At 33.5% G+C, this 25,811-nt stretch overlaps 2 protein-coding genes across 2 annotated transcripts in view; both read left to right on the plus strand.

Annotated features, from left to right (window-relative positions):
- The first annotated feature begins 401 nt into the window (after nucleotides 1-401).
- LOC129227677 (ubiquitin carboxyl-terminal hydrolase isozyme L3-like) lies at nucleotides 402-1,512 on the plus strand. Its single transcript, XM_054862270.1, has one exon. The coding sequence runs from the start codon at nucleotides 574-576 to the stop codon at nucleotides 1,267-1,269; it is 696 nt and encodes a 231-aa protein (XP_054718245.1). The 5' UTR covers nucleotides 402-573; the 3' UTR covers nucleotides 1,270-1,512.
- The window catches only part of LOC129227919 (uncharacterized), a 37,063-nt gene continuing 11,653 nt past the window's right edge, over nucleotides 402-25,811 (plus strand). Inside the window, exons 1-3 of the mRNA XM_054862540.1 lie at nucleotides 402-480; nucleotides 18,011-18,181; nucleotides 22,969-23,077. Coding sequence (XP_054718515.1) covers nucleotides 18,088-18,181; nucleotides 22,969-23,077 — 203 coding nt within the window. The 5' untranslated portion in view covers nucleotides 402-480; nucleotides 18,011-18,087. The remainder of the gene's footprint in view (nucleotides 481-18,010; nucleotides 18,182-22,968; nucleotides 23,078-25,811) is intronic.

Consider the following 25,811-nt stretch of genomic DNA (forward strand, 5'->3'; position numbering starts at 1 on the left):
AATTCGTATTTCATCATCGAATCACCAATAATTAGTAGTCGCATACCAGTTAGGAATGTAAAGTACAAATCAAAATGAATAAATTAAAACAAAAAAGTAAAATACAAAACACACAAATGCAAGAAATAAACAATTTTTGCGGATCATAATCACCACGCCTCGTGTAAATCAAATCAGGTGTAAATAAATCCGTGATCAGTACTCCAAATAACGATTACCAGAGGTTGGCATAAATGCGGCGACGAGTTCGTTTTGGCGACTCTTTTGGCATGTTTCCTGTTCCTATTATCTGGAAGAATCGTGACTCTTGAATAGAATAGAATAGGAATAGGAAATGCTGATTGGTTCGACTTCAACAAAAACTTACGCTGATTGGTCCAAAAATATGATGCGTGCTGGTGAGGAAGGTGAGCAGATCTGCGATTTCTACTGAAATTACTTCTATTTTGTTTTCCCGGAATCGGCGAAAGTTGATAGTCGGTAAATATAATTTCTGCTGTTATCCTTGCTCTGAATTGTGTAATTCTTCTGAAATTTTTTTGTGCTTAGGTTTTCGAGAGAATAATTTTCACTATGTCTGATATCAGGTGGTTACCTCTAGAAGCAAATCCTGAAGTTATGAACAAGTTTTTGATTCAATTAGGCGTGCCTAAAAAATATGGAATATCTGATATTTTTTCCTTTGATGCTGAAATGCTTCAGTTTGTCCCAAAGCCTTCTTATGCTCTTATACTACTTTTTCCTGCTAAAAGTGAGTTTTATAAAGTAAGTGCAAATAAACAGTTTTTGGATGAAAAACAGGTCAAAGAATCATCAGTCTTTTTTATGAAACAGACAATTGGAAATGCTTGTGGTACTGTCGCATTGATCCATTCAGTAGCTAACAATTTGCACAACATATGTTTAGAGCCTGACTCTCCCCTTGAAAAATTTTTGAAAGAAACCATGGAATTAGGACCACATGAAAAAGCTGAATATCTGGAAAAGAACATAGACATTGGTGCTGCTCATGAAGCTAGTGCACAAGAAGGCCAGACTGAGCCTCCTCCAGCCAATGAGGAAGTGTCACTGCATTTTATAGCATTTGTTAATTCCAACGGCAAGCTTCTTGAGCTTGATGGTCGCAAAGATGGACCCATTTGTCACAGATCTACCAGTGTGGAAACATTTTTTGAGGATGCTTGTGAAGTTTGTAAGGAATATATGTCAAAAGATCCGGAAAATTTGGCATTTACAGCTTTGTCTTTTGGGGCCTTGAATTATATCTAATACTCTTCTGGTAGAAGAGCTTTTTTTGATTTTCTACTACTAATGGAGTACTCGTTATTATTTGCTTGCTTTATGTGTTCAAAAGCTGCTTTGTGATGTTCTCAATTTTTACTTGTTATTGTGTTATGACCTGCATTTTTTCCCTTTTTTTAATGGTAAATGAATCATTTATAATCATGTCAAAATACTCATTTTTAATATTGTTACATTGAAGTGAATATTTTCTTAATAAAATTGCTTGAGAAATCAGTTTATTTATTTGTTATTGCATTATGATCAGAGCTGGTTTTTTTATTGATGGTAAAAGAATCATTTCAAAATAATTATCATTTTTAATAGTGTTGTTACATTGAAGAGAATACTTTCTTAACATCATTCTTAGCACGGGTGGTTCAAAGAATAACAACTTCACCAGTATCGCCGCCATCAGCATTTCTCACAATATTGATGCCGCTGCCATCATCAATAATAATGCATCCGTCTTTACAGCAGAAGCCCTCGCCATCATTGAATTCATTCACCAACAATTATGAAGATTACGTTCTTTTCTCCGACAGCAAGTCTAATCTAAGTGCCCTCTCTTCTTTCAACCTGAAATCTCACTCTGTTATTTTTGTACCATTGAAGCAATTGTTGAAGCCCTGCACAAAGTCAAATCTATTACCATAATCTGGGTCCCAAGTCACCTTGATATTCCGGTCAACGAAAAAGCTGACCTGCTCGCCGAAAAGGGCTCTTCTCAAGTTGCTTCACGTATGATAACGCCTCTGAAGATACCATTACCATGAACCAAAAAAAACTCAAATCAAAGATCAGCAGTTATTGGATTAACAGCAAAAATTTCAACCACAAGCCCTATCTTGGATACATCAACGATTACATCAACTGGACCCCTAACCAGGGTTGTCCTATTTTGTCCACTCCGGAAAAAACCGTCCCTGACAAAATGTCATTTCTTCCACTTCATCAGTAAACTGAAAGTTCTGAGTTAAAAATTTGAAGTTTGAAAATAATAAATAATCATATAGATTTTTCCTATTCAAGTAATATTTTAATATAAAAATAGCATACATAAATCTGTATAAGAAAAATTGATGGTAAAATATTTTTAAGTGAAAAAAAAATAAGATCAGTTAAGTTTATGTAAGTGTGTTAATAAATCAAATGAGTTAAAATAAATTATAAAGCATGTAATAACATTGATAAAACAGTTCTTGTAATACAAATACAAATGTGATGATCAACAACAGGCTCTGACTAGCAGACTTTTAGATAAAATGAAAAGCTTTCTGCAAACAACAAATCTTAACTGGAAAATGTTCTGAAAATAATTATTTTCCCTAACTCACCCTTATATAAAGAATTTATGTTCGAATATGAAAGAGGCCAAAAAAAAAAAAAAGCTTAAATCATTTATTTATTTATTATTATTATTATTTTTTTTTTTACAATAACATATAGTTTGTGCTTATTTTTCACCAACTGAAGAAAACTGCAAAAAACCATTATTTTTTTCACGCATGTACTTTAAAAGACTTTTAGAGAAAAGCTTCAACAGAAATAAACTGGGATCTTTTTAAAAATTCCTTTTTTTTTTAAAATTAACTTTAGCAATTTTAAAAAAAAATTCTGCAAAGCCAAAAATTTTCTGTGAACATGTTCGTGCGTTCGTCTATATTATGCAAGACTGCTGACTAGGCTGTTCCTAGTCAATTTATTAGTCCCTAATGAAGATTAATGGCCTTTTTAAAGCTCTCTACCCTCTTGCCTATTATAGCCTCTTCTGGTACACTGTTCTGACTACCATTGGCGTCGTCAGCTGAAATTTATTGGGGGGGACCATTCTGACTCTGACATTTGCAAGTTGCATTAAGAAAAATTCGTATATATATATATATATATATATATATATATATATATATATATATATATATATATATATATATATCGATTTACATATTACACAATAAGAAAAAAATACGTTTTTTCTAGACTGCACATGGGATACGAATATCCGTACTTTTTTTTTTTTTAAGATCAATTTCGTCCAAGATGTTTTCGTGAACGTAACATAAAGCAACATGATTCAACCGCTTTTGTGTCATAGTCGACCTTAGATACAATTTCAGCTTTCTTAGCGCAATGAAGCTTCTTTCAGCTTTACAAGACGAAGGGCGGCACACCAAGAATAGCCGCACCAAATTTTCAACATTTTGAAACAGTGGACAATTTAATTAACCGTTCTTAATGAATGAAATCATCAAAAACGAAATCCAGCTTTATTGAATCAGCCACTTTATGGAATCAAAGCTGTTTAGAACAAAATGTGACTCATATAAGCCGCGAAAACTGTATAATTAAATTTTTATAATACATAGTGATAAACCCTGCAGCTCTAACTTCTTGGCACAAGTTGGATTCGAAGGAGTTTAATTTGATGTCTTTTAATTCAAAAATTAAAGTATATAATTCACCGTTATGACATTCACGGTGATATGAAAAACACAACTACAAAAATAAAATAAGACACAAATAATTAAGCTCTCATGATATCATATTTTAATAATGCAACCTTTTAAAGTATTTTCTTAATTTTTTCAGATTTTTCGTAACAAATGCACCAAAATTTTGCTTTTTTGTTGAATCCTCCATACACTCAATGCATATGAAACCAAAAAAAAAACAGCAAAAATCATGCCCATGTAAATACAATAATTTTTGATTTCTCAAAGACAGCAGGGAAAGTGCCCCTCCTGATCCTCTTTAAGTGACAGGCCTGCCTTAAGAGGCACACCCCACAGATTGAAAAGTACTGGCCTACACAGAGAACAAACAGCATTTGGTATAATTGAATTCTGATCAGCGGACGATGGAAAATAGATAGAGAAATGAACTGCTTTTTTCTGACACCTGACAATAAGTTTTAAAATGGTTATTTCAATAAAATTTGATCAGTAAAGCAGGTTTATTAATGGATAATTTTCTGTTAAGCTTTAATAAGTAAAAGGAGTATTTTTTATTCCATTAAAATTTATAAAAGATGAAACATTAAAAAAAAAGAGAGAGAGTTGAACGCATTAGCTCCGATAGGACTCATAATGTCAAAATATTGACTGTAAAGCATACCTGATTAGCAGGCATTCAGGGGCTACTCTATAGGAGGTCACTGTAAACTTTCATAAACTTTCCTTTCCCAGAAAATTTTGTCTGACGAGTCTTCAAATTTCGAGTAGTTTTTTGTGAAATATTGCATTAATAAGATATTCTCATTAGATGTAGTGATGTGGGTAATTAGGAATTTCATCCGGAAAATCGAGAAGTAATTCCATTTGAATAGTATAAAATCGGGGAGCCCCTGCATGTATTACACTAAACAGAATGGTACTTACCTATCACGACCTTTTGACTTTTTGAAGACGGTTCCGTTGATGTTGATGATGATTCAGTAGTTAAAAATTGCCTCAGGTTCATTTGATGTAGAAGGTTTGCTACATTTTCCCGTTTCAAGCCACCTCTACATAGCCGTAATCGAATATGTAAAAAAAAAGTATTTTTACCAAATAGGAGCGCTCTTCAGGTCACCTACTCTCAAGGAGACCAACAGACCACATGAAATTATCTTTATTTTTGTCGGAACGTTTCATAATAGGAAAGCTCCTTTTATTTCTGTCTTTTTTTTTTTCTGGAGATCTTGCGCTTCTTTTTTCGTTGGTCTGTCGGAAGTGACATCACAGTATCCATCGTTATGCTGGCTTACGATTTGCTTTTGAAATTGCACGTTAATTTTTAGACTCCTCCTCTTTTTTTTCTGTAACGTAACGCTTTTTTAGTCAAATTTGAGATGCCGCAAACACATTTGAGAAACCGCGCTTCGGTAAGGTATTTGAAGCCATGTGTTGAATAATGTCAAACACATGACACGTCTCCTTTCCCTTTCTACCCCAAACATAACCTTTAACCAGCTAAGTGGTCTTCTAAATTTTTGTGCATCCTTTGGCCAGGGTGTTGTTGCCAGCTGCAAAAAAACCGCCAAAGAGGTCTGATGTCTCATTTTATTTGGGTAACGTCGGGGTCGCCATAAATTGAAACGAATTGGAGAAACAAACACTGCAAAACTCGAAACAGAAACCTGGAAGCGCCGAGAAACGAGATAAGAAAGAAAGGGGAAGAAACTCAGAACCCCGTCTGACTTCTGTGGACTTAGCACGAGAGTCGTAGGGGGGGGGGGGGAGTTTCAGTATCTCAAAGTTGTCCCGTTGTTTACCCTTATATACTTTCCGACTTTCCATTCACTATAAACATCACCTATTTTGTTTTTTTTTTAGTTAATTTTTTTTTCGATGTTCATTTCGTTTTATTTGATATGAATTAAACATGGTAAATTTTGTATTATGCTACTGTTTAAAGTCTTCAAAGCAAAAATATTTTCCCCAAAATAATGAATTTCATTTTGACAATTATCGAAGGGGTCCGATTTTCAGATATTGAGGGGGTCCGGTCCTCAAATATTGGGGGGGTCCGGACCCCTTGGACCCCCCGGCCGCGACGCCCATGCTGACTACCCACAAACCTACTAAAGTAGTAATTTTTCTTAATTTGTATGAATCCAAAAAATATGCAAGTACAAATATTTTACTATGGGGTGACATCAATAAAAACTCGAAAAATATAACAGTTATAAAATATTTTTCGTCTATAAATCTTTGTTTTGTATGTATGTCTCCAAGCATTTAATTTGACTTTTCTGTTGAGTTAATTTTCTACTATTGTATGTAATAGCCCAATAGCATATTCACATTGTTTAATTTCATTACTTTTAAGTAAATTATGATCTAAAATTAGCTAAGCCATTGTGTAATTAAAAAAATTATGAAATTCTAAAGCTAATGATTATATTTTAATTAAATGATTAATTCATAATAGAAAATATATTAGAATAATATACTAATATTATTACACCATAACAATAAATTTATGTATGTATAATCAGTTTACTTTTCATTTTGTCCAGTTTCTTCCGGTGTCCCGGACTTATTACAAAAAAGTGGACAAAATAGCAACACTGCCCCAACAGAAAATTAGGAGTTCTCCGCACTGGGACTCTCCTTGTGAACAAGACTGTCCATCGTTTCAAGTGCAGTGTTTCCCCACTCTGCCCCTTGTGCAATCAAACAGAGACAATTGACCATTTCCTGCTCCAATGTCCATGTCTCTTCAACCTCCGTCATTCCCTTTTCTCACCCCTCAACATCTCTGATCCCAATGTCCCTCTTGCCCTTGTGATTTCTCATATTTGCGCCAATTGCTCTTCCATTCGTGCATTTTGCACTTTTGTCACGTGCTCTAATCGCTTTTGATGTTTATTTTTTTGCCTTTCCTTCTTCCCATGCATCCCCCGAGTTCTTCCCCTTTTTCTCCGGCCGTGGTACAAGCCTCCTCTTGTAGGATAGGCAGAAACCACTTAATAACCCCAATCAATCAATCGGCGGAAGTAATCAAACTTTTAGGAAGTATGGTGAAATAGACAAAGTGACGGTATTGTAGTATTAAATTCTTATTTTTTTACCCATTTTGCAAAATCACCTTTTGTAGAAATGGTTGAGAATTATGTATTTTCTATAAACTTTGTCTTCATAGTTTTAGACCATCTTGATTTATGTACTTTTTCTTTCTTTGCTTTTGTTTTCTTTAATATTTTATTTGCAATAATCAAGTATTTTCTCCTTTTTACATGGAATTTTAATGCTTAAATGGCATGATTCGTTTTTAATTACACATTAAGAATTGATCTTATTTCTTACCTTAAGTATACCAAGGCTATAAATGTAACACTTCGATCATAGTTAGATAAAAATATAAAGTATCTGCGCACACAATCCAAAACTATCTGCAGGTATTTAAAACAATATACAGTGGGTAGATAAAATTTTCAGTAATGCAACGCTGTTTTTGCTTTCAATTGTGTATCCATGAAAACAAGAAATTAGTTTCATTAATTTAGCTGAAGATTTTCAAGATAACCGTTGTTTAATATTGATATTAATTAAAAAATTTTGAGCGAAGTACATATTTGCAGCAAATGTATCCGTGCACGGCGTGCGCGTGTGCGTCTGCATTACCTAGCTATGACTTCGATCTTCATGGTATACTTAATGCAGGGGCGGACTAGGAAGGAAATTCGGCCCTGGAAACTTTCAAATTGATCAGCCCTGAAAGGGAGGGGGGGGGGTCTACAGGGAATCTGAAAAACACGCACTCTTATGCAAGTAAACGCTTTAAATGAGGTGTGCAATGCTAATTTTGCAATTTTAATGATTAAAATTTTATCAATTATATCATATTATATGCCTGGTCAATAATAAATTAATTCCTTTCATGTTATGTCCATTTAAATTTATTCAACATGAACCAGAAAACATTTTTCAAAAAATACCAAAGCTCCCCCCACTGCATTTTTTTACCCATTTTAAAGGAAAAAAACAAATTCAAAACAAATGATTAAAAAGCATTTTGAACAAAATGATTAAATAATAAATACACAGGTATCAAATGGAATAAAATTACTTTTTTTTCCACATTTACTTGATCAAGTTTGCCTCTGTTTAACCCTAAATGTACTTTGCAAGAAATAATATCCGTATAAATAAAAATGTTTCTCCTCTAAGGCTTATGAATTCTCCTTTGGGATTTCGACTTTTGAGTTCATGCGTTATGCTGGTATGACGTAAATGCAGTTTTGGAGACGTAACTAGGTCTTTTTCAAACAGGGGCAAGACCTTGACTCAGTGCCCCCCCCCCCTCACCATCAGAAACTTTTTTAGATAGGGTTCAAATCCCCAACTATGAGAAATTTTGAAATTTTAATTTCAAAATATTAAATCCTTATTCACAATGAGTGTTTTAAAATCTATTTTGGGCTTTCGACTTCCCCCTTAAATACACTCTTGCTCCCCATTCTAGTAACAGAAAATAGACTTCAAGATAATTTGATGATCACAAACTTTTATTATGAGCTCTGAGAAAGAGAGGTTTGATGTATAATTTTTTAGAACATCAGGACTAGAACACCATCAATTTCATGCTCGAGTTTTGCTGATAGCATGCTCATTTGCTGTCGGGTTTCATGACTAAAAATGGTATTACATTGGCAGAGCCATCTAGAGCCAAAGTGATTGCCATGTCAGTTTTCCGCCCCACCCCATCCATCACGCTTATAAGAAGATTATGAAAGCTTCATATTTGAACGATAATATGTATATGTATATATATATATATATTTCTCATATAAGATTTTGAAATTATAATGGATGTCACTTGCAAGACCACTTTTTATCCATGAAAAGGGTTCTATATACATTCTCAAATTTGAATAACTCAAAAAATTATATGTATTTGAATAGTAAGAACAATGGTTTCTGTTCCGCTGATCTGCCAGAGAAAATTTACAGTATATATCATCGCCTCAGAGCAACAGTAAGATATCTAATCTGAGAAATAACACTAAGATATCCTACTGTTGCTCTGAGACGACGATATTGTATTGGTCCGAATAGAAAATGACTTGGACTTTTTAATTAGAAAAATAGACAGCCTGCACTTGTAAGCCTTCAGCTCTATATCGTAATTCTTGCTTTTGGTAAAAATGAGAAAAAAGCTTTTTGTATTCAGTATATCACAGCATTACAAAAAAAAAAAAAAAAAAAAAAATCTTGTTTCAGAACTACAAGCTAAGGTGGCTTTTTCAACACAAAAAAAAAGTAACTTTAATTCAATAAGAAAAAAAAAAACATTGTTATAATTTTACCTGAAGGTTGGTTTACAATCATTAAGGTTTGCCTATTAGTCAATTTAGAATGTGTTTTCACGTGAAGAGGACAGTGATGAAATTTGAAAATTTCACTCCGCAACACGTTCTGTTCAACACTCTGCTAAAACAAAGAAGTAGTCACCGCAGAAATAACAAATGGTTCATTGCTCTAAAAGTTCAACTGTGAAAGGTAGGACTGGTACTGCTACTACTGAGAATTTTTCGATATTTTTTTACTTCATGTTATCCTAGTAAAATGTAAGAGTAATTCATAAGACTTCCTTTCCCTAAAATGTGCCTGTAGGGTTTTTTTTAATTTTGTGCTTCCCTAACATTGTTTAATCCATTAGATTTTTCAGCGTAAATGTACGCAATTTATTTCAACTACTGATAGTTTTGTTTACTTTTTTCTGCATTTAATTCTTTATTAGAATAAAAATTAAATAAAATACTAGATATGACAGAGTTTTAAGCAGAGCCGGCCTTAGCAGATGCGGGGCCCGACTGGAGAGATCTGGCGGGGCCCTACAGAACTGTGATACAAATTCGAGAAAAGCCGACCGAAAGAAATGAATGAATGAATGACCACACACACACACAAAAAAAAAAAAGTGTAAATTTTAAGAACGTAAGAAAAATAGCTCTGAGAATATGCTCAATCACATGCTTTTGGTGCACGAGAAAAGGAGGGTGAAAAGATGTGTGGGGGTTAGGAAACGGCGCCCCGGCTGCTGATTTCTTGTTCCTTTTTTTTTTTTTTTTTTTTTTTTGTAAAATTGGACGATATTGTGGGATTTTAACATGGCTGATTAAATTAATTCCAAAAAATGTGGAATATTGCCTCCAAAACCGGGACGGATGGCCACCATAGACTTTCTTCTTCCAATTCAAAGTTCGATTATCGTGAAATAACACTAGAAAAGTCCATTTTTTTAGTTGGAATTTAATTTTCGTGGAATAAACCAATCCACCTATAAAAAATAATTTTTGTATCGATCATTACTGTGCAACTTTGAGAAAATGAGAAGTGAGGGGGCAATTCCCTTCACCATTGGAAGTGAGCGGGCAGTTGCATCCCCCCCCCCTCTCGTATGAGCGGCCTACGCAATTTACAGCTTAGACGGAAAAAAAATGCACCACAATTTATCAGTTCTAAAAAAGGAATTTTAGACTACATGCAAAAAATCAGCCGTCTTTGGGATGTCAGAAGTGGAACGGAATTGCTGGGAACATGGGAGCTCTTCTTGGGAGATTTTTCGAAATTAAAGTTTTAAAAAAGCAGTTTTGGTACGGAGACAAGGGTTGGGGGGGGGGGGGGGCGTTCGAGGTCAGATAAACCACCCACGGTCCCCGGAAGAGTCTTCAAAGCTGACGTCTAAAATCGCATTGGACAATTCTGTGTAAAATGAAGGGAAAGTAGTAAGGCAGAAGTTCCCCGCATATCGAATTATTTTTAAAATTTAAGATAAGTTAAGATTAATTTTGGCAATGATAGGGAATTGAGGGCTCCTCTCAGAATTTTTTTCTGAAATTTTAGTCCCAAGGTGATGTTGATGAAAATGGAGATGATAGGAATTTGGCGATCTCCTATCGAGGGCTTTAAGGCGCAATTTTAGACTATCATTGGTGACGTTAGGGGATTCAGTGACTCTATGAAAAATTTTCGATATTGAAGTGTTAAAAACTCAATTTTAGGCTTTGTTTGGAAACGATGGAGGAAAAGGGAAGAGATTCTCCCTTAATTTTTTTCGAAACTGAAATCAATTTTATGCTACCCATGAGAAAGAAGGGTTTTCTCGCAGTAGTATTTTCTAAAACGGAAATTTTAAGCAATTCTGCTGGTTTTAAAGAAAGTGGTCATTATAGTTAGGAAAAGGGATTCAGAGACCTTTAAAAGAAAATATTTTGAAATTTAAATCTTAAAAACACTATTTTAGTCTGCCTTTGTAGCAGGGGCGTGCACAGCGGGGGGGGGGGGGGGGGGGCGAGAGATGGGACACCTGTTGGCCCGGGCCCGAGTCTGAAGGAGGCCCAATATTTTTTAAACTAGGGGTGAAATATAGGGGTAAACAATATGGAAAGGGGGCCCCAAAATTTCTGTGCATGCCCCTGCTTTGGAGACGTTAGAGAAGAAGAAGGGGAGGAGGGTGGTGAAATTTATGAATTTTCCTTCCTTGGAAATCCTTTAAAATTGAAACTGAATGATGTAATTTTAGTCAGTTTTTTTGTGATAAAGTTGAGGTAAGGGTGGGCATTTGAGTAGCCTCCTCCTGAATTTTTTTAAATTGAATTTTAAAAATACATCTTCAGTCACGTTAGGAGATATGTCAGGGTTTGGTCGCTGCCCCAAGAAATTTTTTGGGCTTGAAGATTTAAAAACCTATTTCCAGGCTATAGGTAGAAACGTTAGAATATTAATGGCAATTTGCTTTATAGAATTGTTACGGAGATGTTTTACGCTAATAAAAGCACGCAGTATTTGAAGCATCTTTTGTTTGTTTATTTTTCAGAATTGCACCTACGTTAGTGTTAACTGTGTATTAAAAAAATTGTCATTGCTGCTAAGTTTTAAGATTTTTTTTATCAACACAAATAAAGAAAGTAAAAAAATAATAAAAATAAATATGTAAATGAAATAAATTAAAAAGATAGCTTTAGAGATTCCTGAAATTTCGGAGACTCGGGGGTAAGTTTCCGCATTGCCAATGTGATAGTAAGATTCTGGGATAGGGGCCCGTATTAATTGCTGATAATCATTAAAAATTTGTACTTTGGTTCCCCACTACCTAATTCCTTTCTCTTGACCGAAAGTTATAGGGTACAGCGGGTATGGTCTATCTTAGATATGGATTTAAAAATGTTCAACTGGCAGTATGTTCTATTTTTTTCCTTCTGGAAATTTATCTGATACTACTAGTTTCAAATAGGTTTCTATGGACAGCTATTTTCTTACTTTAATAGGGATGCTAAAAGTCTCAGGGAACACCCCTTACTCCCTTAATTACACTGAAAGTAGCTCCATACCCCCAGCTTAAATATCAGTTAAGTAAATTATGATTATTATCAGTTTAGTTCATTTGAACTTTTTGTTTTCTTTATTTTCTTATTTATTTTTGCGAGGGAAATTTTTTTTTTAGAGCGGGGCCCCTATTGGTGCGGGGCCCCATTGGGCTCTTTTGCTCTAATCGGCTTAAGGCCGGCTCTGGTTTTAAGGGTGCTATTTGACTAGTAAAACCAATTGATAAAAGCTGGGGCATCCCAAACTTAAATTTTTAGGAGGGGGAAAATTCTCAATTTGCCGAATAGAACTCCAAATTTCTCCGAATGATAAAATACGGGTGTGCACACATTTGGGCATTTTGAAATTTTAATTTTGCAATAATGTCTCAAAATTTTCCAAATCTTCAGGCAAAATTTGCTGAACAATTAATTTTCTGGGAGGTCACAGCGACCTTCTGTGATCTCTCATCGGAGTGCCCCAGGTTAAATAACATTCTTTTTGTATTATTTTATTATAGTATGCAAACAGAGAACATTTAATGATGCACTTGATATCAAAACTCTTGTTATAAGTTTTTTAAAAAATATAGAAATAAAAAATTGCATTTCTTTCTAGATTATTTGCATTGAATTGCGAGTATAAATATGCATCGAAAAAAGCGAAACAAAGTTCAATTTTGGGAGCTGTAATAAAATGTAAAAAAATGCTTTCAATTCTAAAGACTATTTCTAAAAGCTAAACACTAAAAAGTGTATAAAATAAAATAAGTACTTATATGATTTCTTGATCGCAACTCTCAAAAGTTGAAGTTGATCTTATTTCTGTTCATTCTGAAGGAAGCAGCTATCTCTTCTCTCAATTTTTTTATTTTATTTTACAAGTAAAATGCTTTAGAAATAACATAAAGATATTCAGATCAACTTCAATTTTCAAGAGTTGCAAACAAGAAGCCATATACGTATTTTATTTTATACTTTTTAATGCTAACCAAGCTTTCAAAAATAGTCTTTAGAATTAAAAACATTTTTTACATTTAATTTTAAAATTTTTATACTTTAAAATTTGTTCAAGGTATGACTTTTTGAAATTTTTAACATATTTACCTAAGCTATCCTTTCTTTTAAAAAAATGTATTGCACTCAAAGAGAGAATAAGTTATATCTACTATTAATCTTTTTTCAATATTGCTGATTTGTATGCTATGCTCGAATTTAAAAGCACTTTTGAACAAGTATAGCGGAAAAAAAAAAAAGCTTTTAAAAACGTCCATAAATATGTTTGTATAATTTCAGCCTTGAAATCATTTGTTAAATTTATTAATAATTCATTAATTCATTGTTCTTTTTTTGGCAAGAATTAAACAGCGGAAGTATGATCAATTACATCTACTTTCATTGTTTTTGAAAACTATTAAAAGCCGGAAGCAAATTGTAGGGGTTATGACATAGAAAGTAAACTAAAAAATAGTCTTTAAAAATAATAAAAAATATCTGATTTATAACACATATTTAACGTCGAAAATTTCTCATTTAAATTTAGCTCACATTATCTCTAAGAAACCATAACATTTCCTAAAGAAAAATCCAGCAGCCTTGGAACTGTTTAAATTGAATCTGCTTTATTTTTCTCCAAGAAAGAAAAAAAAAGTAATACGAGGCGTGTTTTTAAAGTAAGTTCCGTTTTGAAATAAAAAAAGAACGAGTACAGGTAGAGCAAAGAAATTTATTGCACAAAAATTTACCACCCTTACGCTATTTTTTGACATTGCTCCAGTAATTTTCCGAGCATTTGTCATAGCGTGGTACAGGTTTTTGTATACCTATTTGTACAAAGTTGCCGCCGGTGTAGTCGACCATGAGGACTCTTACAGGCTTTGGCTGGGACATTTTTGAACATCCTCTGGTCTGCCCCCACCTCGCTCGCAGCATCTTTCATTTGTTTCGGCATCTAAAGTCTTTCTTAGGTGGTCTGTGGCACAACAGCAATAATGAGCTCAGAAAACATGTTATCCTATGGTTGACTACACAGGCGGCAACTTTGTAGGAATAGGTATTCAAAAACCTGTACCACGCTATGACAAATGCTCGGAAAATCACGGGAGCAATGTCGAAAAATAGCGTAAGGGTGGTAGATTTTTGTGCAATAAATTTCTTTGCTCTATCTGTACTCGTTCTTTTTTTTATTTCAAAACAGAACTTACTTTAAAAACACGCCTAGTATATCCAACAAATTTGTAATTCATAGTTCAAATTTTATGGACAGTGCCTTACCTACTCTGCAAATGTCTTTAGCATTTAACCATGGTGATAAAAAAGATGAAGGTTGTTAGGAGTCTTTTTCGCAATCTTTGGCTCTCTTTCTAAATACGGCTCTTTATGTTTTTTTTTTTTTGACATATCTTTAAATTGAAAAAAAAATCCTGGGAATCAAATAAGAAAAGCCAAACCTCGACCTCGCAGGAAAAAGTAAGTGGTATGAGCTAGAGAAGCTTCTCTTGCGAGAATGATTCTGAGGTCCAGCCTATTCACGTCACATAAAAAAGACTTCGCCAAATTTCTCGGCATTTGATGAGGGAGGGCATATAGTGGCTCTGTTTCCTGAAATGGGGGTTATGTTCAATAAAACAGGGTCAGGGGTGCCCACAGGGGGGGGGATTTTTTTTTTGTAAACATAATTTTTGGAGGAAACATAAATATTTAAATTTAGTAAGATGAAACAATAGTACTTTTTTGACGCACTCCTTCCAAAATTTAATAGCATTGGAAAAGAGATTTTTCAATGAAGACAGGGTGGCGTCAAATAATCTGTTTGCAAAAAATGGTCAGAAGGTTCAATTTCATTTTAATTTATCGTGAATTTTTCTGGAACTAGTACAGATCTGTACGATGATCATGTGTGACAGCGATGAAAAAGAGGGCCCTAAAAATGGATGAAGTAAAATCTTTTTTTTTTTTTTTTTGCAAGAATCTTGACCATTATGCTCCAGCCTTTCACTTATTCATTAACCTGAAAAAAAATCAATAAGAACTCATCTTAAAGTTTTAAAATAATATATTTCATAACAATTGCCTGGGGCCAATATTCATATATCTTCTTCACAAACAAGTCTGAGCTTGTGTAGAATTTTTTCATATCATTTTACTCTAAAACATTGTATCATTTTTAAAATGAGTTTTTTTTTTTTTTTTACAATTTACTAATAATTGATTTTTACCAAACAAATCTCAGGCTAACCTGGAACTAAGGAAAAACTACTACTTTAGTAGGGTTGTGGGCTCTTGGAACAATTTATTGGAAGAGGTGGTAATGAGCAAGGGGGGTGGATAGGTTTCAGAGGGCCATTGGACTAATAAATTGACTAGGACCAGCCTAGCTGGGCCAAGAGCCTGTTGTTGGTCGTCACATTTGTATTTGTATAAAACACATACTTTCCCTCTTATTTTTTTTTGCTCTCACGACAGCCCTGAATAATTTAATATTATCCATCATCTTACTGGGATTTTTACATAGCTTAAAAATTTTGCTTAGACAGACAGCCAAATAGAAGGAATCTGGTAGCCGCAACACTCAAAAAAGTCCCAAGCAAATGGCAAAACTTTGCGAGATCCTAAATTTATTGATTGTTTGTACTAGTATTTGCAGTCATAAATGTAAGCAGTTCGTTTTCGCATTTGTTGTAACTTCATTTTCCTCAAGCAACTCTAATTCTTGGATTTCTTTCAGATATTATTTTGGTTTATTCAGAAAATTATGTGAATTTAAATGGAAATTTGTGACACTAAAAAGTGTTATGTTTAACCTAATTTAAAAACAAGAGAGTTAGGAAAATGTTTGGGAGGGATTTTGCGCCATTGAGCTTGGGGGGAATGGGCACCCCTGAACAGGGTAACGGTTGTCCGCTAGGCCAGTGGGGGGTAAACAAGCTTTCGTCACTGTAAGCTGAAAGGTAGACCGTATGTTGACAGCTTTATGATGTTTAATTGTAGAAAAAGGCTATTTGATCCATTTCCGCTGTTTTGTATTGGTGTGTGGTTCGTACGCTCCACGCTCTGCTCGTATATTCCTCCTTCGAGAGGGAGATTCTTAGATAAGATATAACAAGTACTGGTCACTCTAAAATGAGTATTTGCGCAAAATAAAACATTGTTAAAAAAAGTAAAAGAGAACGTGTTCTTCAGATGAATAGGAGGGAATTGAAATCGGAGACTTGTGTATTATTCAAGTATTGTTCAAGTGAACATCAAGTTAAATAAGAAGATGTATGTTACGAGACAATAGGACTCCTCACCGAATTCCCGTGTTTCTATTTTATTACCGTTTTCTTTCTTGTTAAGAGGAACACATTGGAGTAACACCATTATTTTCTTAGCAGTGGCAGTCCCTGCAAGGAAGAGAAAGTTTAAAATGCTCAATTGTACAAATGAGTATTCATGAAAAGCGACTGTGAAACTGCCCTAAAGCGAAGCACTAGGCCACACACAGATGTTAAGGTCTTTAAATATTGAATCAGAGATTTTTTTTTCTGATTTCCTGCACTAAAAAGAGGTTCTAGTTTTATTAAAGTAGTAAGCTGCATTTACTTTAAAAATAAAACAAGTGGCCGTGGCTAACTCTCGACCGGCCTTTATCCGTCCAGGAAGGCCCAGTAACAAAGCCACCGTGAGCTTAATCAGCCTCGGGAGGAAAATGACATGCACCCCCCCCCCCCCCACACACACTCACAACCTTTACTCAAATAGCAGTGCAGCAAGGAGAATGAATGACAGAGGATCAAAACACTCATTATAAAAATCAAAACTATACATCATAAAAACACGCACACATATATGTATGAAGATGTGGAGAAAGGGGGACCCCGGCCACAGCCGCTGAGAGTCAAGGCGGGCCCCCTTCCATTCATAAAACTTTTAAAATTTATACTGCTTGGACTCCAAGCCGGGCCTCTTGTTTGTGCAGGACTGATGAGAGGCCATGTCATTCTATTCGTAAACTAGGCCCATTCCGGCCATTGAAGAGGCCCGGGATCGGGATTGGAGTTGTATAAATTTTCTAGAGGGTTGCCCGGTGATCAAACTGACAAGGAGACCATCGTGGGTCTGTGTTTCCAACTAGGCACCACCATACTCTAAAACCTTTCCTAGGCTATTTGTATCTTTTATGGACCGTGGCCCGAAAATTTTGCTCCTGTTGCCCTGATCTCTTTTCAGCGACCCTCGGAGGGAACCAGCCGTTCTGGCATTTGCCTGAATGCCCACATAACCAGTCCGCCCCTGACTTAACATCAGCTTTTAGTTTTAACCTATCAGTTGAGCTAGGATAACTGTTAGAGCTGAGCCACTTATCAAATTATAAGCAACTATCTGCATGGCCTTACGTTGCACGTTCCACCTCAAAAATAAAAACTATCTTGTGTCATTGTTCGGTTATCAGGCAAAAGAAAAAAAAAATTCTCATAAACGTGTACAAAAAAGCTATTTTATGACTCAAAATTTAAATTTTGGAATTTTTAAAAATCTCAAAACTTTAGTCACCTGTTTTTTAGTCAACATCATTCACGATTTTTCCATGTTGACAGCAATGTATACCGTGTTGGACAGTGGGGGGGGGGGGGGGGGGGGGGCTTCCCTATAGTTTCTGAAAACTTCACTGTCTTCAGAAAATTTTTCTTGAGTCCACTATCACCCCTTTGGTTACTCTTCACAGCCTGCACAATTTCAATTCCAAGCCAGGCCCCTAGTCTTGTACTTGGATGAAATACCCCTTTGCTGGGCCTGGCAATAAAAAATAAATCAGCTAATTCATTTTCACTATTCTCATGCTGGCAACGAACTAACTTTTGAAATTCCTATTAATAACTCTAAATACCAATGCTTCTTCTATGATCTTTGTTCATATCCTTGTACATTAATATTCTAATGTGATATAATTTTCAGAAGGACTTTCAAATCACTTTTCCGAGTCTTCATGTGAATATTTTTCTTTCTTATATTAATTTGGAAGGATTCTCAAGATGTTTGCTGATGAAGACATACCTGAAAAATGGCTGGAAAATGGACTGCAAAAGAAAATACCTATTGAAAGAGCTTCCGTCAATGATAAAATGTGTAAGTTTCATTTTTCATTTGTAATAGTTATACATATAACATATACAGAGGTCTCTCCAGGATTTTTTACTCCATTTTTTGTGAAAAAATCAATTGTGTGAAAAACCAAATAGTTTTCTGAAGAATTTTTTTTTTATAAACAAAATTTCAAAAATTTGAGATGGCCCAAACTGCATCATTGAAACTTTTAGTTTTTTTCCCTATTTTATGTTGAGAATATCATTCTTGAGAGTTTTCCTAGTATTTGAGGGGGGGGGGGGGGAGGCCAGCATTGTTCTCTGGGAGATGGGTGCCCCTCAAGTATCAATATATACCTTTCTAGATTAGGTTAAATTATTTTAGAAATTTTGTGTGTATAGTATTTTAATAATTGAAAAAAAAAAAAAGGGAAACTCTTAAAGAAAAACTCTTAAAGAACTCAGAATTTAATTTGAAACTTATAATTTTCGTGATTTTAAGAAAAATAAAGAGATGTTTTATTTGTTTGCCTTTTAACAAAACTTACTACACATCAAAAATTCGAAAAATCTGATTTCCTCAGCGGATGCAAAGAGATTGCAATCCTCAAAGTGAAGGCATCAAAAGTATAAAACCGGCTTATAAAGAGCTTATTTTTGTAAAATTGCTTTAGAATTGCATTTTAGAGGCCTATGATAAACATATCATTAATATCTATCGACACAGTTGAAGCAAAAATAAAATTAAACAGTCGATTCAGTATTTTAGTTTTTGACTTATAAAAGAAAATGGAATTTTTCTTAAAAAACTTGAAATAACCTGTAACTGCACCTGTTACAGAAACAAAAAGTATTTTCATTTATGTGCATCCTAATAAAACAAAGTTAGCTTTAAAAAATAATAAAACATGATTCTCATATTAGATGTAAAAAGATTGCATTTTCCAAAATGAAGGCATCAAAAATATAAAAAGGGTAAATAAAAAAGTTTATTGCTAAACATCCTTGTTAGCATCAAAAATTCAAACCCATATCATTTTCTCTCAAATTAATGTTCAAACATTGCACTGTAAAAATGAAAACATTGCAAAGCTGGTAAAATAATGGGAGTATTTTCTAAAAAAGTTACTATAAAGGTTTAATGCCAGATGCTGCTGAATGGCAATAATTTTAAAGCAGCCTATCTGGAGCGGTCCCCCCCCCCAACCATTTGCAGTTCTAAGTTCATTTCGCTGATGTATATTACTATTGTTACATTTTTGTTGTTTAAATCATGAGATGGGAGTAAAGTTCTTACATTTTATAAAAGTTTATAGCTATACCAATGCAAAATAGCTATGATAAAACAAACAAAGAAAATTATTTAAAACAGAACTGACTTTCAACTATTAATTTAGTTTAAAGAAACAAATAAGCATTATATTTATTTGGCAGTATTGTTATTTATCACTTGTAGGAGCATCACAAGAGTGCAGGTTTTTTTTTTTTTTTTTGCCAAATCAGCAGATTCTGTATAAGCTAATCCCTCTAATTAAACTAAAAAAGGTTCCAAATATTATCAGTTTATGCATGGAAATATGCGTTATTTTGACGTGAGATTTGCTTTTTCAATGAACAATTTGTGAAAGATCCGTTTTGGTTTATCAGAATTTTGTGAAGGGTCCGTTTTGGTTGATCTGGATTTTGGGAAAGGTCCGTTTTGGTTGTTCGGATTTTTGTTTAGAGTCTGTTAATGAACCAAAATTTCCTCTGGCCAGACCTCTGATATAACTTTATAAATGACTTGCATATGAAGAGAGTTAGGCATCAGAGACGATTTAGCTCTTGCCAGCCGTAGAGACATGTGCTTAAAGTTACATTACATGCTTCCATTAATTTATCCTTGTAATGATGTAAAATCGTTTGCCATTTTGTCTCTTATATTTTACAATATGCAGTTGTGCTTTCACAAAAATGTTTACCTGGATAAAATGCTTTCTTTTATGCGGTTGAATTAAGCATGATCTTTAAATGAATAATATATAGTAAACTCCCTATTATCCATGGAATAGGGTGGCAGGATAACTGCTGATAAGTGAATATCGCAGATAATACGAATAATAGATGAAAAACTATACTAATGAAAACAATAGCTAAAAAATATAATTAACCATCACATATGACATTGCTAAAAACATTGTTACATTGCATCTACTAAAATTGAGTGTAAAAAATAAATGTAAAAGTTAAAACGAACAATAACACAATCATGCGTTTAAAAAACATTTAATTGACCATTATAAAAAGCAATGTGGAAAGACCTGCGCATAATCCCAACTGCGAATAATCGGGAGTTTATTGTATTTGATTCATTTTTTTTGCGAGTAGAAGCAAAATCACTTAAATACTAAAAAGGTTCAATCATACTTTGTATCAATATTGCTATACTTCTGATATTTAACAACATCTGCTATTGTACATTACAAAGCATTCTTGTAACCATAGCAAAGATGTACATTTTTTAAGAATTGTTTCTATGTACCTATTGTAGTAGAAAAATATTATTTATGAAATAATTTCTCATAAATATTATTTATGAGTATGGGGATGAAATATAGAGAGATTTTTTTTTTTTTTTTTGTACTGCACAATGTTATTTGACAACTACCTAATTTTTAGTGTTGTTTCATGGAATTTGCATTTACGCATAGCGAATATGAAAAATTAGGTCATAAAAGGGGATGCGAGGTCTCAGAGATTGCACTACTTTCTTTTTTTTTGAAAAAAATCATGTAATTAAGACTTGTCATTTCCTTTGATGTTCTTTGGGTTTTTCTTTGCGTGAAAAAATATATTAAGCGTTTGAGGCCCCTGTCAATAAAAAAAAAAAATCAACATTTTGAACTTATATTCAGATTTATCTTAGATTTATCTTAGTTTTTTACACTTTCTTTTGTTTTAAATGTCATGTTTCCTGAATATTGCAATAAAATTTTTGTTCAATTTTCTTTTATATTTAAACACTTGGAACTAGTGGTGTGACTAGTCATAACCTCTTTCAAATCTCGCCTTATTTTGTTTCAACTTTTTCTCTATTTAAAACGTATTTTTGCGGCATATATATTTTTCTCTACCTAACTGCGATTTTCATGAAGATATTTTTATGAAAAAAAGCAAAAGCGGAAAAAAAAAAAGATTTAAATTTAAAAATACCTTCAGCCCTCATGAAATTATGTTTATTTACCTATTCATTTTTTATTTGCCTGACGCTTGTCATAGATTTGCACTAATTTGCACTGAATACTTTCTTTTCGTTAAAAAATGTTCGAAATGGTTGTTTCAGCGTTCTCCAATTAGGTAAATCATAATGCAGAGCCTTAGATGTTCCTAAATAATATTCTAAGATTGCATTTGCTTTCAAAATCTCACAGGAAAAAAACCTTTTTGACAATTTTATTCTATTTGTTCACTTATTATTTCTATTCAATGTTCTTAAGATTGCGAAGGTTTCCTTTCTGCTTTTTTTTATCTCCAAAATGAAATTGGTGACCCCCATTTCTGAAAAACTGGGGGGGAGGGAGGTAGCAAAACCCTTCTTGGCGATGGCCTTGGTGCCCCCTACCCCAAATTTTAGTCATGCTACGCCTATGGAGGTGAGGTCTCACATGCAATGAAATTTTAACTAGATGCACATGACAAAGGATGTTTATGAGAGATGGTGATGTTTGAGGTCTCAAAACAAGAAGCTAATGTGAAAAACAATTCAATCAGTCTAATGCTTTTTCCTGCTTTTTTTGCAGGTCATTGTTTTAAGCTATTTAAATCTCAGGCTAACTTGGAAATTAGGAAAAACTACTACTTTAGCAGGGTCGTGGGCACTTGGAATAGCTTACCCGAAGAGGCGGTAATGAGCAAGGGGATAGATAGCTTTAAGAGGGCCATTGATCTTCATTGGAGACTAATTAATTGACTAGGGCCAGTCTAGCTGGGCCCAGAGCCTGTTGCTGGTCGTCACATTTGTATTTGTATTTGTAATGGTGTATAAGCGGTGGTGGAGTGATCAGTCTTCAACACCGCACATCCCTTGTTATGGGTTACGAATACAGATATCATTTTCATTTTGATTAAATTAAAGTAAGAATTTCAAAAAAAAAAAAAAAAAAAATCTTAAAAAAGCTGGGGTTTTTTAATAAAGCTGGCTTTTTTAAGCCGTTTAATCCAAGGATAAGCCGGTCTGCTTTTTTTGGCCGGGCCAAAATCTGGCAGCCCTGGAAACATATATAATGGTAAATCATATAAATGTTAATAATGGCCATTAATTACAGTAGTTGATAAATGTGAGTTTCATCATCATTTTTCTTTAAAAACTGTTGTACATAAAATCATATTGAGTTTCTTAAATGCATGATGTATTTATAAGAGCATTCATAAATTAGGGATGGCACAATTGTATGTGCATTAAATTTAAATTTAGTTTGGCACTTTTAATCTGAATCAAAATTGTTTTGCTAATAATTTTATAAATATAAAATAATTAAGGAATATTATATTAATGATGTATTCACATTATAAAAATATAGCACACACCTCTTTGGTTATTTTAAATAACAAATGAACACTATTACTATGATTAATATAATTTCTATAATGAAAATACCGTAGTTGAAAAAATAAATATTGAAAATATCAAAATATCATGATATTTTCAAAATAAATATCGGATATATATCATGATATATATTGACTGATATATCGGCAAACCCTGGATGTTTCTGTTAAAGTATTGAGAAATAAACTTTATCTTTATGTATTTAATTTTCCTGTTTTAATTATTTCCTTTTTTTCCCCTAGATTTCTTGAAATATTTATTTATTTACATCCTTGTGCAATATTTTTTAAATTGTGTGATGACTGGATACTTAATGTTTACACCACTACTCAGGTTTCATTTTAATGAAAAGTAAGTTTCCTGTAATATTGTATTTTTACTTTTTCTAATTGTTCTTCTTTTTCATTTTTTGTGTTAAAAAAAATTGAACAGAAATGGCTTTTTAATGGCATTTGGGTTGTAGAGGAATGTGGGGAAAAGTGAAATAATTAAGATAACTTACTTTTTTTCAAAATGAGCAAATTGGAAATTTGTTCTAAAAATTATGGCACATAACGAAAGAACGATATATTTTATTATAAGACTTGCATTGAAGTATTATTTTTTATTATGGCAGTAAATTTGTACCTTCAAAAATTCAACTGTTTAAGATATTTTTGAGTAGGTAAGAGAATGAATGAATAAATGAAAAGGAAATGAAACTATAAATGGTTAAATGAATAAATAAATAAGATAATAATGAGAAAAAATAAATGAATGAATAAAATAGTGAATGAATAAGTAAAAAAATGAATAATGAAGAAAATTATTAAGGAATGGAATGTGAATGAAATAATTAATAAATGAATGCGTGTTTTTTTAAAAGGTTAAATAAGTTAATAAAATGAACTATTCCAGTTTGCCCCATCCATTTTGCCCGGCTTGCACTTGACTAACTGTACAAAGCATTTCAGATACAATTAAGCTTAATATTAAACAGATAAGTACTGCACTGAATATTAGTAAGCCTCAATTAATATTTAATATGTTAATAACAAGAACTTTAACATTTAATAATAACAAAAGGAATTTTTGACTTACAAGAAAATCTTAAATTACAATATGAGTATCAACTTTTGAAAATTACTTGTATTATCATATTCTTTGATTTTTTGGGGTTTTTTCTTGACCGAAATAGACAACATGTGTTACAATACAACATAGTTAAAATATTACTAGGTAGGTGAAGCAAGAAGCAAAGTAACTACACCCTTGTGCAAATTAATTGAAACGAAATATTTTTTCCATTAATTTAAAAATCATTCCGAGTATTCATCACCACAATAAGACTAAAATTTGTAAAAATATTTATGGGATCAACAAATCCTTTAACTGTTATCAATTTACATCAATTGAAGGGTTCTGAGCGCATGTGCAGGAATTTCCGAACATGAAAGCTGCAGCTATGATCGCGTCAGTTGAGATTTCTGCAGCAATGGATGCAAGGGCACCCATATGCAAAATTGTAAGGGGGGGGGGGGGGCTCGAATATTTTCTCCATGGTTTAGCAGGGTATTTTCTCCATGGAAACCAATTTCAAGACAGATTAGAATCCTCAAAATTTGTCATTTTTAATAACTTATTCAATAATGCTGGAGAATAAATGTTTTTACATTTTTGCAAAGAAAAAAGTACCAAAAGCAAGAAAATTCTAATTTGAAAGAGAGGCTCGAGCCCCCCCCCCCCCCTTGCCCCCTATATGGGAGCCCTTGAATGGATGTGACACCGTGAGAGAGTTCAAAGATTGTTACTCTTTCCGAACGCCTATAGAGAGATTTCAAAGGTCGTTGGCGTTAGTATTGCAACTGTGAGCAAAACAAAATGGAGGAACAGGATTCATATTTCCAAAGCGGAGAGGAAAACAGAAATCGAGATGACTCTTTTCTACTTATGCAAAATAAAAAAGTCCCTCTAAAGAATAGCGCAGCATTTAATAGAGATTCAAAATATAAGGAATAAAACATTAGCTCATCTACTGTTAGGAGGCGCTTTTTTGCAGCCTGTTGGCCTGCCTATCTGTCGATGATGAAACAGCTTCTGACCCAAGAAAAAGCGCTACTTGTGGGAGTGAAAATATAATAATTGGACTGCTTAATATTGGAGGAAAGTACTACTTAGCAAAGAAAGTAATTTCACTGTTCTAGGCCAAAGAACTCAACATGTGCAGAGATCTCCAGACGAAAGAACATGAACCAATTTGTAAAACACCCTAGCAAGAATATATTTTGGGGTTGTTTGGGTTACAATGGGGTTGGTTCTTTGCAGCATGTTTAGGGTATGATGAATTCAGAGCAAATATTTCCATTCTGGGAAAAAACATATGGAACGGAGATTTTCCAGCAGGATTTAGGCTGTTTCCATTCTTCCAAAATAGTCAAGAAATTCATGTCTAAAAACTATATTGAGACATTGGATTGGCCTGGGAACTTTCCTGATATCAAGCCAATTGAAAATCTTGAGGATATATACAAAAATTGTCTATTGCATACGGACTGTTCAATTATGGAGAAGCCAATAGCTGCTCTAATTCATGTTTGAGACAAGGACCCAAACGTTATAAATGATTGTAAAAAAATGGTGGATTCCATGCCGAATTGTGTCCAAATGTTAATAGAAAGTTCTGGACATCATAATATGCCCTAACCACTTTTGCTTTTATATAAATTTAAATAAAATACCACTTCTTAATTTTTCCAATTTTTCGTTTCAATTAATTTGCACGAGGGTGCATTTCACCACATCACTTTGCCCTGCTATTTCACTTAGCCCCACATTCCCCAATTACTTGTGGAATCTTGTAAATAAACTTTAATCTTGTTATAAAAATTCAATAATCTGTTATAACATGTGCCAGCTCTCTTAATTTGCTCCAGTCATAATCGAATTTCAATGCTCTCCTTGAAACACTAATCTAGTGTAAGGATCATGATTTTTTTAAAAAAGAGTCAAACCCTAGGAATTGTGTAACAAATATGGGGGTTCCAATAATTTTTGAAAAAAATTCTGCAAAATACTATTGTGCTCCTCCTAAGTCCCATATCGCCAC

Source organism: Uloborus diversus, chromosome 8, assembly GCF_026930045.1.
Source record: "Uloborus diversus isolate 005 chromosome 8, Udiv.v.3.1, whole genome shotgun sequence".
Taxonomy (NCBI): Eukaryota; Metazoa; Arthropoda; class Arachnida; order Araneae; family Uloboridae; genus Uloborus; species Uloborus diversus.